The 12,776-nt window shown below is 48.2% G+C and overlaps 5 protein-coding genes across 5 annotated transcripts; 2 read left to right on the top strand and 3 right to left on the bottom strand.

Moving 5' to 3' along the window:
* Nucleotides 1-62: 62 nt before the first annotated feature.
* On the bottom strand, nucleotides 63-1,838 carry BDV27DRAFT_96375 (allantoate permease family MFS transporter). Its single transcript, XM_032078069.1, has 4 exons — nucleotides 1,547-1,838; nucleotides 1,070-1,493; nucleotides 612-1,014; nucleotides 63-527 (listed from the first exon to the last, which is right to left on the bottom strand). Exons 1-4 carry the CDS (start codon nucleotides 1,746-1,748, stop codon nucleotides 99-101), a joined length of 1,458 nt encoding a protein of 485 aa, XP_031929083.1. The 5' UTR covers nucleotides 1,749-1,838; the 3' UTR covers nucleotides 63-98.
* Nucleotides 1,839-2,314: 476 nt separating this feature from the next.
* BDV27DRAFT_96371 (DUF1445 domain protein) lies at nucleotides 2,315-3,462 on the top strand. The gene is made up of 2 exons (XM_032078068.1): nucleotides 2,315-3,105; nucleotides 3,179-3,462. Exons 1-2 carry the CDS (start codon nucleotides 2,413-2,415, stop codon nucleotides 3,323-3,325), a joined length of 840 nt encoding a protein of 279 aa, XP_031929082.1. The 5' UTR covers nucleotides 2,315-2,412; the 3' UTR covers nucleotides 3,326-3,462.
* Nucleotides 3,463-4,578: 1,116 nt separating this feature from the next.
* On the bottom strand, nucleotides 4,579-6,892 carry BDV27DRAFT_171146 (putative C6 transcription factor; the record flags this gene model as incomplete). Its single annotated transcript, XM_032075519.1, has 4 exons — nucleotides 4,579-5,757; nucleotides 5,809-6,526; nucleotides 6,575-6,697; nucleotides 6,765-6,892. The coding sequence occupies 4 exons, from the start codon at nucleotides 6,890-6,892 to the stop codon at nucleotides 4,579-4,581; spliced, it is 2,148 nt and encodes a 715-aa protein (XP_031929081.1).
* A 212-nt stretch (nucleotides 6,893-7,104) lies between these two features.
* BDV27DRAFT_125879 (cytochrome P450) lies at nucleotides 7,105-9,039 on the bottom strand. The gene is made up of 4 exons (XM_032066437.1): nucleotides 8,765-9,039; nucleotides 8,065-8,698; nucleotides 7,685-8,007; nucleotides 7,105-7,623 (listed from the first exon to the last, which is right to left on the bottom strand). Exons 1-4 carry the CDS (start codon nucleotides 8,981-8,983, stop codon nucleotides 7,249-7,251), a joined length of 1,551 nt encoding a protein of 516 aa, XP_031929080.1. The 5' UTR covers nucleotides 8,984-9,039; the 3' UTR covers nucleotides 7,105-7,248.
* A 1,843-nt stretch (nucleotides 9,040-10,882) lies between these two features.
* On the top strand, nucleotides 10,883-12,496 carry BDV27DRAFT_156297 (uncharacterized protein; the record flags this gene model as incomplete). Its single annotated transcript, XM_032072300.1, has 2 exons — nucleotides 10,883-11,221; nucleotides 11,447-12,496. The coding sequence occupies 2 exons, from the start codon at nucleotides 10,883-10,885 to the stop codon at nucleotides 12,494-12,496; spliced, it is 1,389 nt and encodes a 462-aa protein (XP_031929079.1).
* Nucleotides 12,497-12,776: the final 280 nt, after the last annotated feature.

Below are 12,776 nucleotides of genomic sequence, written 5' to 3'. Positions count from 1 at the left end.
CCAAGGAAAAAATCTAGAAAAAATTAAAAAAAAAGAATCTTATGAATGACATAACCAGTTATAAAATTTCCCCTGGACCACTGGAACAGGAATTACTACTAGTAATGATACTTGAACTCCACTTCCGCGTCACCTGTCCTGACTCTCCGCGTATCCTCTTTCCCGTCGATGATCCTCTCCTTCTCTGCGTTCTCTCTCTTCAGATACATTGCATGCACGAAGACCACGATCTGAGCTACGCATAGAGACCCCAAGGAGAATGAGTTACCGAGTACATAAGGTGATTTGCGGTAGATTTGTCCGGCGACGATTCCCGCACAGTTTCCGATGGTTTGTTGGACGCCGACTGCCAGGGCTCGACGGTATTGGGGGGCAAAGTTGACGTTCAGCCAGGCCACGTTTAGTCCGACGCCGGTGTAGCAGGCGATTGCGCAGAGGTAGGTGGCGAAATATTTGACGGGGTCGTTGGATACGGCTAGGAGGAGGATGTAGCCTATTATTCCGAAGATGTTGGCCACTAGGATATACTGTTTTCGCACGTTAGCATGTTCTTCACCATGTTCGCCACCAGATTGTTGATTTGGAGAGGGAAGAAAAAGGACAAGACTTACAGAGGCAAAGCGCGAAAACCGATCTGCACAATATGCAACCGCAATAAATACAATTGCGGCCCAAATATACACCGGCACGGTCAACACATTGCTCATCAACGAGTTATACCCGATACCCTGCAGAATTGTTGGCAGGAAGGTGCTGAATCCGTAGAGCAGGATATCCTGACAGAACTGCGTGACTGCGCTGAACGCCAGTTTGGGATCGCGCAGTGCAGTCCACATCTCCTCCCAGCTGAACTTGTCGCTGCCCATGTATTTGCGGCGTTGTTCGTTACGCACGCGCATCATCCATTTCTCTTCCGCGGTCAGGAAGTACGACTCTGCTGGGTCATTGGGGAGGCCGAACCAGATGAGGACGGCGCAGACCATGCTGAAGAGGCCTTCGATGATGTAGACCCATCTAGTTCATTTCTTAGTTAATTATCCGATGTAAAAGAAAGGGGGCGAACAAGTACCTCCATCCAGCCTTTCCTCCCAGCCCATCCATATGCAGCAGTGCGTATGCCAGTAAACCTCCCACGGCACCAGAAATGGCTGCACAGCTGAAAAGGTAGGAGACGCGCTTCGCCTGCTCTTCCCGTCGGTAGACCATTGTCAGGTACAGATTCAGACACGGGAAAAGACCCGCCTCGCAAGCACCCAAAATCAACCGTGTCGCGTACAGCGCAGCAACGTTCTGTACGAACCCCGTAAAAATTGTCGCCAAAGACCAGACGATGCATAGTCCGGTTAGGATATTGCGAGGCGTAAGTTTCTTCATCAACACCGCCCATGGTGATTCTAGCAGCACATATGTCACGTAGAAAATGGACACGGCGGTCGAAAACTGAGTCTCGGAGGCCCCGATATCCTCAGGCATTCCGGCGACCTTGACATTGCCTGTGACGAAGGTCAGCTCCCATGCCAAATCCTCAATAGGGTATACGACATACCGATATTTGTGCGATCTAAGAAGCATGACAAATATGTCACCATGATAATTGGAACGAAAGCAATATCCAGCTTCATGAGAAGTTTCTTCTCCTTCTTCGGATCGAGCACGACGTCGTCCATATCGCCGAGACCCGGCTCCTCTACGGAGGTCTTGCGATCATTTTTGCTCTCAACCGGAATATCCTTTTGGTTTGTCGACATGGAAGGCGTCCAAATAAGCTGGTCGAATAAATACCAAGCACTGTTGCGTTCTTGAGTTCGTGCGGGAAATGGATGTTAACTGCACTTCCACCCCAAAACCTCCAAAACCGAGTCGACAGGGAAGGGGAAAATCTGGGGTTAAAAAGAAACCCCGTGGATCTCGCTGATCCCTCCGTCACGATTACCTATCAAGATAGCGGATGCATATCTTTTCCCTGAAGATGCATAGTGTTTGGCTGGATGGCAGTCCCGTTATCTGAATAAGGTATCACTTGAGTAACAGAAATTCGGCCCAAGTCCGCGTCTCCGCTCGTAGAAACAGCCCGTTCGGGCCGAAGGGTCAAGATAAGTGGTGGACAGGGGTTTATCAGTTGGTTACCCCTACTAAATCCCATTAGCTCATTGGGTGGTCCGACTGATAAAACCCCAGATATCGGTGAGTGGGCCCCGAGGGTGGATATGGGGAAAACGAGTGGGTTGACTCGGTGTATACAGAGTAGGAAATACTACGGGGACCTAGGGCTTGGCTCCTTGCTTGATGGTCGTTAACCACTCCGTGTCAAGGCGGAAAATAAGCTATTCTCATTCCGCGGGGAAAGTCATATAATTCAAATGTAGAACACAAGTACTCAAACCAAAGAACAGCCATAATACTATTGTAGAGATGGACCCCACGCTATGTCAAACTGCCCACCAAGTCCGCCTCCTCGGCCGCCAAAACCACATAACCAACACCTCCGGCCTAGCCCCAGGATACCTACAAGCCAACCTGCTCATCCTTCCATCGCAACACGCCGACGATTTCCACAACCTGTGTCTCCGCAATCCAGTCTCCTGTCCCTTACTTGGACTCACCCAGAAGGGCAACCCCCACATCATTTACCCGTCGTCCTGCATCAAGGAGAAGGACTTCGACCTTCGCACAGACTGTCCCAAATACCGCGTTTACAAAGATGGCAAGTATATTGAAAGCCGTACCGATCTCATGAATCTTTGGACAGACGACTATGTCGGCTTTTTAATCGGATGCTCTTTTTCCTTTGAAGATGCCCTGTCTGACGCGGGGCTCAGACCAAGACACCAAGCCACGGGGACCATTGTTCCCATGTACAAAACACGGATTCCATTGTTAGCATCCGGGATCTTCAAGAACGGAACTTGTATTGTTTCTATGAGACCCTATCGCGTGGAAGATGTAGAGAGGGTTAGGGAGATCACAAGACCATTCCTAGCCACGCATGGGGAGCCGGTTGACTGGGGATGGGATGCCCTCGAGCGGTTGGGTATTAGCGATATTGAGAAACCGGATTACGGAGAGAGACAGGTTTTTGAAGACGGTGAGGTTCCAGTTTTCTGGGTGGGTTTCTCCTTTCCTATTTTTAATCTATTATTCTATAAAAAAGAAATTCACTTTGTTGATTGTTCATAAGGCATGTGGTGTCACACCACAGATGGCAGTGGAGTCGGCAGGAGACCGAATCGAAGGACTTGTGTTCGCGCATGAGCCAGCTCATATGTTGGTTACGGATTTTACTGTCAAAGACTTGGAAACATTGGGAAAGCCCCTTTATAACTGATCCGATAGACGTTTCATTCTCTTGTCTCTTCGTCTCCCTGTGTAACGGACCTTCGCTATTGTTAAAGCCAATGTATGCTCCTGGGTATATTGGAATAAAGCTGGAAAGCGTGGGCAGATACCGATATCAATTTTTTTTTTTTTTTTTAGGTAAAGAATAGATGAAATACTGAATAATAAAGGTACCTTCAGACACAATGCGCTATAATCCTGATGTTTCTCCGAAGCAGTGATGGAGTACTCCAGTTGATCTTGGGGTATATCCAGTACAAAGGCCGGCTGGAGACGTATATAAACACCTTTCGTCTCAACCATGGGAGATCCTTCTCTTCTTATCCAGAGATCAGGTCTAGCTAAAACATACTGGATTTCAATCCCTCCATCTCGATCCTTCGAATATTTGACCTCGTCTTCCTCACCCTATAATATCCGGTCATCCCTAGCCAATCCCTAGCCACCAGCCATTCTGGGACGAGTTACAGTGGCCTTTCCACTTCCCCATTTGCTGTACATCATGTCCACACCTTCTCCCGAGGTACCACAAATTACATGGGACGATTTATTATCGTCGATAATACTATAGATCCAATCCGAAATGGTTGTGTCGAGGCTGGCCATTTCTTTGTTAGTTATCAAGCAAAGGAGCGTAGTATTCCCTTCCAATGGCTGTCCTGGGAAACATGGACTACATTTCTGTCCGAGCAATGCAGGTTTTCCACCACGGAGCATCTCCTAAAATGTACCATCGAAGGGGAGCCAACAATTTACATTTTCAACAATATCCAATGGAGGTCTGCTCTATCATGTGGGAAGAAACGTGGGAAGAAAATTGTCTTTGAGATAGTCTCCATGAAAAGTAAGAATATCGATATTTCATCGTTGGCTATCGCGAATTGTGCTAATTGTATTCATAGAAACATAAGCTGAGATGGGATATGAACCTCCTGAGCCTAAACTAGCTGTCGTCACACCTCGCTCGCCTGTCGTTGGTGACCCTTATCGCTGGCCATAAGGGAGTGACCGTCGTTAGTTCCTTGATTTGGGTATCCTATCTGTGAAGTAGTAGTAGTGTGATGTGTTTTTGTCGATTTCCTTTTGGCAGAGCTGGGGTTGGGGGATTGTAGTGCACTATGGATAGACTTAGTAAGTTGATGATGTGGAAATAACTTTAGTTGTCTATTTTTACTGTTACCGGTATCACAGGAATTGAAGGTATTAAAACGGGGTAAAGCCCTTGATATTTCTATAGTGCTATCAAAAGCAATCCTTCATCAAGCTCGACAGCTCACCTCCAAAGTCAAATGTGTAGCCATTCCCCATGCGAGCCCCATACTGCCACGGTTCCTCATACGTCTGCATACCCGTCCCCACTGACATGATCTGGTCTTCAATGTTGCCCACTGCTTCGAACCATTCCATCAGCTCCCGTGTCATCTGGGCTCCGTCCGGTGTTGTATGACTATTCGTACTAGGTGCCGGCACCTGCTCCATTGTGTCTATCATTGCACTACCAGCGGCTGGCTCGATTGCGGACCGAGCTGTCTCTTCGGGCTGTTGGTGGGTTTGCAGCCCAAGTTGAGGTCCCAGTTTTCGAAGGCCCTTGATTGACTTCCACAACCGCCGGGACACATATGATCGCGGCGAGAAGCCTTTGACTAACTCCAAGGCCATGTAGAACTCCACTTTAGAGTGAGCACTGAATTGAGCGGGTGTCTGCGATACGGCGAGGAACAGAACGGCAAGGGCTGACACGAGAAACCAGTTGAATGTGACCTGCTGGAGGCGGTATATATCTGACGTTTCGTTGAGTTTCGTGATGAACTGGATAGTGTCTTTGGCAAGGTCAACGACTATTTGCGATTCTGCGGGATAACGCATTATATGAGCCGCGGAGTGTAGTACCGGTCGATAGATCAGCATCCGCAGCTGATTGGCGCGTAGGTAAAGTAAAGATCGTAGCCGACGGATACTCCGAGGATCTTGTTGCGCCTGATCGAATGGCTGGTCAAGACGCAACGATTCAGGTATTGCCGCAGCCCATCGCAGGACCTGCCAGTCTAGATAGTTCATCTCGTCCTTCTTGATCTCATTAGTGTTGTTGAAAGCTGATATAAACTTCCAGACCTTCGCCGCAATGCGACTATACCGAATCATCACCCGCAAGTAGGGGGTCTTTTCCTCGGGCTCCGGAAGCCACGGGTCAATATCTGTGTCCTCTAAGGCGAATGGCATGCCTGTCCCGAAGCTCCAGCGCATATCCAGAACATATATGGACCAGAATAGTCGTAGAATACGCTCCCTCCCTTCAGCTAGGATAGCCGGTTGTTGCAATGTTTCCCGTCGGTGAAGACCTTTCTCCAGACACATACGTTCCACGATGCCGATTGTCCTCCAGGCAAGCGCTTCCTCATCCATTTGAAAATAGAAAATCGACTAAGTGACTACGTCAGGTTATGCAAGGAACAATAGTAAAGCAGGACTTACCACCAACGTCAGGAACATGATACCTCTAATGTCCGGTGGCCCCCATACACAATTGTCTGCCACCTCCTGTACATCCTCAAACAACCTCATTGCGAGATCGCTGTTTCCGCTTGCCTCGGCCGTTATTGCGCACGCAAGAACCAATCTGAGAATGTGGACGTCGTAATTATCCAGCTTCGTGTTACCATGATGCTGTACAGAAGCTTCCGACCAGGCTTCTGTTCCCACCTGACCATAAAGGATCTCGACCTGGTTGAGGAGCTGCTGCAGGTCCAAGACAGGGTACATAATCCCCATCTCCTCCTCATATACCCTACACAATCGAAGAGCTTCATCTTTTCCAATAGACCACAGCGGATCACCCCGTCGCGTATGCGGCACTTGAGTCGGCGAGGGCGGTGATGGCATAGGCGACGGTTCCTGGGTCAGATCCCCATCCTCACCAGCATCATTGCGCTCGACGATCCCGCGCCGCTGAAGACTCGATTTCGCAAGGTCAAAACTAAACGCAGATGTCGTAGGACCTTGAAAGGTCAACTCCCGCGCCGATGAAACACGCCGAAACGGTCTCTGCGAGGAAATAGATGAACAGGTCTGGTCCGGTCGCGATAATGACGCCGGAACACCCGCACCTTGAGTCAGAGTATGAACGGCAGCCGTCAAAGCCGTAATCTGTTCCTGCATGGCTTTCATCTGCTCGCACAATTGATCGAACCCGCTATTTTCCGTCAGCGTAACTCTCTCCGCCCCACAGACCTGCTCTTACTTCTCATTTCCGCTAATTTCTTGTCGCTGTGCTTCGGCGTACACACATCCAATCCGCTGCCTTCCACATCTTTGGCATGGTGTCTCTCCATTACACTTGATTTTTCGACGCTTGCACTCGTTACTGTTGTTCCCGATTTCAGCAAGACCTCGAGCTGTTCACAATACCGGAATGGATTAACGTGACCCACCATGCCTTTGCGATGTATTTCCGTCTTTTCCGCGGACGGGGGTCGTTTGACTCCGCTTCGTTCTCTATCGTACGGTTATCCCCGTTGTCTACGATGTGGATTGTGTCATGATCCGCCGGGGCAGACATTTTGCACAAGTCCCGGTACGAACGGTGAGAAAAGGAAAAAGCCGATGGATGTTTTTGTTGTTGGGTCAAGTCGCTAATGCGGGGGTTCGGCAGCCGAGGTTGCACTATTGCCCGAGGCGGTTAGGCGCGACGATCCACTCGGCAGTTATCCACTTCCTTGAATGGTTCGCGGTCCCGCTAAATTCTTAGTTTGTGTTCATGTATTCTCTCGGTCTTTTATTGGAGATGTTATTCATTTGATCCATTTGAGGGGGCCTTCACATTCATACTACTATGTACATTTTCATTCTAAGCATGCAAATATCATAGCCAACGCAATGCTAATTCAAGACTGGAAGAAATAGAAAAATAGAAGACTACAGATCCTTCGTCCGTTCATCGCTCTCCACGATCCATTGTTGAAGCTTGGTAGCATCCCGCGGCTTGAAACCGACCTTGAATGGTTTTGGCTCTGTGGTCAGGGCCGTGGGAATCGCATTACACTCGATCGCATCCAGGATAGGGCGATCTGCCGGATTCTGCGCTGGATGCATTGTGAAAGCAGTGATCAGCCGGACGTAAGCCGTGAAAAGCTCGCGATTAGCAAGGTGCGATCCCGCACACATCCGTGAGCCGGCCCCATATCCGTAGTGTGGGGTACCAGAACCTTCAGAGACTTCGAGATATCGCTCAGGGATGAATTTTTCGGGCATCTTGAAATGGTCCTCGTCGTAGTCGGCAGCCCAGGCGTTCTGTACCTCAATGAGTATGGTTCCTGGGGCACAGGCCAGAGATAAGGAAGTAGTATCTTACCATGAAGAAGGTAGTTCCAGCCGGAATCTTTGCCCCGTTAAACTCTATTTCCTTGATGTTTACCCGTGGCAGGCAAATCGGGATGACAGTCCAGAATCGCAGAGTTTCCTTAACCAAGGCCGACACGTATGGGACCTTCTCCTCAACCAAGCACTTTTCCCATGCATCGCCATCCGGGTAGACTTTCATGATCTCGTCATAGGCCTTCTGCTGAATACGCTGACCGTCCTCAGAAGCCAGATACGCAATGCCCATGATCAGATTACCTGGAACAGTATCCAGACCAGCCGAAACCATCGTCAAGCAAATAGACTTCACCTCCGCTGTTAAGCCATTCCGTCAGTGGCGAACTCTAATGATTAGACTAAAGGCACTCTTACCTTCATTAAGCTTTGCTTCCGGGTCCTTCAAGATATTTCCAGTAATACACGGCGTGTCCGTTCCCTTAGCAATTCTGTCCTTGAGAATATCCAACAAATACGTCAAGTACTTATCCCGACGGACACGGAATTCCTCAGCCTCACGGTTCATTTTAGGCAAAATCCGTAGTAAGGGAATATAATCCTGCCAGTTATTGCTCGTACTGCGGAAGTTCGACACTCCACGTTCGACATCGACGATTTCCTTGAGCAGCTCATCATCAACATTTCCCGCGATCCGGAACCCGTAGTTCAGCGTAAGACTGGTATTAAGCGCAAACCGCTGGAAATAAGCAGTAGGGTTCACATCCACCGTTCCATTCTGGCTATCCTTGAACAGTTCCTTAATACTAGCGGTGGCTTCCAAATCAATGATCGGCATATACGACTGCACTGCGGGGCGATTCAGCGCCGTTGCAGCCGCCTTGCGCCGTCTCTTGCAGGATTCATCCCAGGGGGATGTACCAATAGTAAATCCCTGCGAGCTGGAAACGACGCTATGGAAGGTGTGGAATGTCGGGCGAGAAATGAGCGCGGATTGGTCCTTGATCCAGAGCTGGCGCACGGAGTCGAAACTGTTGGCAAACACCACACGCTGAACAGCGGTCAAGTTAGCTTCGGCCCCCCTCACATCAGCCACTAAAAGAATGTCAAAGCTCACCTTGTTCCCCATGCGCACCTGGAAAACCGGTCCGAACTTCTTCGCCCATTTTCCCGCGACCGTCGCATGCTGGTCGCCTAGCTGTAAAAGATTTCCGAAGAGAGGAACGCCAGGAATCTCTGGGATGCCTTTGATCTTTGGGACATCGGTGCGGTTCAAGTAGCGGATGATAAAGTACACCACCGCGATAGCGGCGATCGCGATCGTTTGTAACGACATCTCTGAAAATGTCTAAAGTAAACGAGACAAAACAGTCGTTACCGAAGGAAAAGTCTCATAGCAGCTAAGGTGGCATGCGACGCGGTTTTATACCTAACATCTCGTTTAAACATCAAGCCTCCGCAGGGGTTATTACGTCTGTTGCACGGGACCTTTCCGACCGTGGTTCAACGTCACGGTACGTGGACAAACTGCCTCGTTCTTGATAGGATATGAGACTGTCGCCAACCATGCAGCAGAAGAGGGGCGGCCATCGCTGCAACATCGCGAATCGGACGCACCTCATTGGTTGTAAGGCTGTGACCGAGGAAGCAACCTTGTATGTACCTCAGGCTTTCGTATCGGGCACTGCGGCATTCCATTCCGCTCCCGACGGCTAAACACGGACGCGGAACCTCGCGGCTTCACCTTCCGCTCATCGCACTGGTACAATTTTAACCCTACAGCTATGAACATTTATGAAATGAAGAAGATTGGGTGACAAGATTCATAGGGATCTCGGGGAAAGCTACAAAACTACGGCTTCGAAGCTTTGCCAAGGCGGCCCCAGATTTCCCCAAATTACTGAATGGGATTTTCCGCTATATTTCCGCACAAGTGTTCTTATTTACTCACATTTATTGCAAGTAAACACAAATTTTCGCAATTAATAGTTTCACTGTCTTGGATTATAGCCTAAGTTCACACTATTAGGAAAACCGGAATCTTTACCTTTTATATCGAGGTCGGAAATGATTTCCTGATCGCAATGCGAGACACTGTTCTGCCGATCGATTAATGCAAGTCATCCAGGAGCCTATAGTTTCTCTGTTATAGTCCACCCTCTCCTACATCGCCTCAAGTAGATCACAATACCCTAATTCAGCGGGCTGAGCATGTGCGCCAACAACTATTCGAAAAAATAGCACAAATAGAACCAACTACAGCAAATTAACAAAGGGACCAAATGTAGACTTTACTGACTAGTTAAGAGTTTGTTAGTGGCTATTACTATATATGCAATAGCATTTCATACAGTCTGAAAGCCTCTACTTTGCTGTTCGTTTGCTAACTCAAATTGTTGTATTGCTTTCTTTGGAATTATATATAACGTTGTATCCCATGATAACAGAATCTGACCATTATAATTGACGAACTCTCGATCACACATTCTACTAAGTAGATGCAGTGAGCAATTGCCAAGTGATTGCTTGCCACCACTAAGTGGAAACCTCGACATTAACACCAAGGCCCAATCAAAGAATTCTGCAATCGTTCCTCACCTATGGATCCTACTTATGGACCGTTTTCAGCGCTTTCCATATAGTAGGGTGAGCTATATAATTTGTGGGACCGCAATTTCAGCTGTTGAGCAGAAATTATGATCTTCGCAAATGGTTTGGTTCCATTTGTAGTAATAAAAACGGTATTGCTGCGGAGCTCTGAGCAGGGGTTGATATTACACTATGCGCAGGACATGAATTGCCATTAGTTACATCCGCGGCGTATAGCGTTTTAGGGCACACTAGATACTTTTTCTAGGATAATTTTCATTGTGAATGGCCTCAGACATGTTTAAAATGGGATTAGGGTTGGCCCTGAGAATGGCTCCGTTACAACCTTATAGGACTAGCTGCAAGCTGCAATGTAGCATCACAGGTTTTAGCTGTTTTATAGGTATCCACGTAACTCTCTTTGTCTGGCTCCGGATCCCTGCAACACTAAAATAGTGTGTAATAGCTTGGTTACTAGGTAGCTAAGCGTGTATAGTTTACCAGTGTTGGAGAGCATCGATAGAATCTAGGCGTGCTTGGCTACTAGGATGACCCTGGTTTTGATGCGGGTCGGAAAGATCTACTACATAGTATCTCGCGATTTCCCCTTGTGCACCCGTTTTTTTTTTTTTTTTTTTTCCTTGCCATGCTAGCCTGCAGAAGACTCGTCTGGCGACATATTATCCCCACCTCTGGCACTGGTTACATGAGACTCGCCAATTCATTCCAACTTCAGGCTAGACATGGTATCTGTCAACTGCAAAACAATGACAACTTCCACAAAGTGCGGCTTCGATCCCCAGCCGAGATAAAGAGGGGATTGCAGATTTTGTTCTCCATTCTTAGAGAGCCGTCCCTCGCGGGACAACTACGGGAGCTGAAGCTTGATCGTACACCGTGCTTATCGTATCGGGGTGATCCTTATGAGATTCGACCAGCACAGGTCTTGCTGCCACCAGAAGATCTTCAGAGGCTCCAGCTCGCAGTCAGAAAACGCGGGGTTCGAAGGACAGGGAGAACATGAACAGGTAATGAATATGCTTCTGCAGGATGTTACCAAGTACCGAAGGTACGCCAGTTACTCATCGATAGGCTGTTGATCTTTCTAGGCGCTTACAGTTCTTCAGCCTATTTGACAAGTACCTATATTTCCAGGCGCAGGCCCTAGCTGTCATGCTTTTTTCCCTGTCGTCTCAGTTGGAATCCCTAGTCTTCTTCCCATTTAGGTTTGCAACGACCCTCCAAGACATATATATTTGAAAACTTTCTCCGGCGAGCCATCGCTGAGAAGCGCGATGTGGCTGGTCTGCAAAATCTCCGCTCAGTGAGACTTCTCTCTGATATAGATAATGGTGCGGACGATGATACACTCTATTGGGATTTCGAGGTTCACGACTGCCTTAACCTCATCCGGGAACTCTCCGCCATTAAATCCGTTCATTTCGAAGCCATCCAGCCAGAACGCAATGTAGAAATGTGGCCTCCACCACGTTCTGCCAACTACACGGACATCATGCTCTACCACTGTATTATGCATTCGCCCGAGGAATTGGATATCATTATACAGTCAGCCAAGCAGCTAAGGAAGTTCGCATTTACGGTCGGTGGACGCTGGGAGCGGGGCGGAGATCTATCACCGGTCAGTTCAATAGATCTCTTGGAGTCGTTACTCACCCACCGGCACATGTTGGAAGAGCGTGATCTTGACATCCAGACGCATGTGACTTTTCGTGAAATGTTCGATGAGGATTTTGGCCCGCCTTGGAGCGGCCCATATGAGGTAGACGAAGAGCTCCAGGAGCGGATGGCTCAAAAGGAAAAAGTCCTTGGTGTAGAATCAGTGGCTCCGGAGTGTGCGCTGAGGAGCTTTGCCAATCTCAAACATCTTAGTATCGGCACTCATGTTCTCTACTGCTACACTCGTGGCTTTGGTTCCGGTCGCCTGAAGGAACCCTTCTCACTCATTGACAACCTTCCCCCACGTCTGGAATCGCTGCGCATCTACGGCTATGGTTTGCCGGGTAAATACCCACACAAATATAAAACGCCATTAGATCTAGATATAGAGGCCCAGATAGCAATGTTGTTGGAACAAAACGATGCAAAATTACCGTCTTTGAAGGTTATTGAGGGCGTCGATACACCTATACCTCATGGGCACAGTGTGGAAAATTATGACATGGACGGGCACCTGTTGTGGCAGCGTGAGGACGATGATTGGGGAGCTCAGGATGATTGGGGAGCCCATGATGATAACTAAGTATCGGCATCTGGGGCCATTCATTTAATTGCTCATGATTTGCCTTTTTCCATCTAGGTGGTAGGTAAAAGGAACTGGGGATCTTGTGACATGAAGGGGTATTACCGGATTCTACTGTATATGAATTGGGTCGCCTTGGTAATACTCTTTCTTTTCTTTTTCTTTTTTCTTTCTTTCTTTCTTTTTTTTTTTTTCTTTTTTACTTTCTAATTATTTTGCTTTAGTCTTTGACATTTTGCCTTTCCTGCAGACGCCGTCAACCAGATTTGCAATATCAAAA

Source organism: Aspergillus caelatus (genome assembly GCF_009193585.1).
Source record: "Aspergillus caelatus strain CBS 763.97 unplaced genomic scaffold BDV27scaffold_58, whole genome shotgun sequence".
Lineage (NCBI taxonomy): Eukaryota > Fungi > Ascomycota > Eurotiomycetes > Eurotiales > Aspergillaceae > Aspergillus > Aspergillus caelatus.
This window is presented reverse-complemented; position numbering and strand designations above follow the sequence as displayed.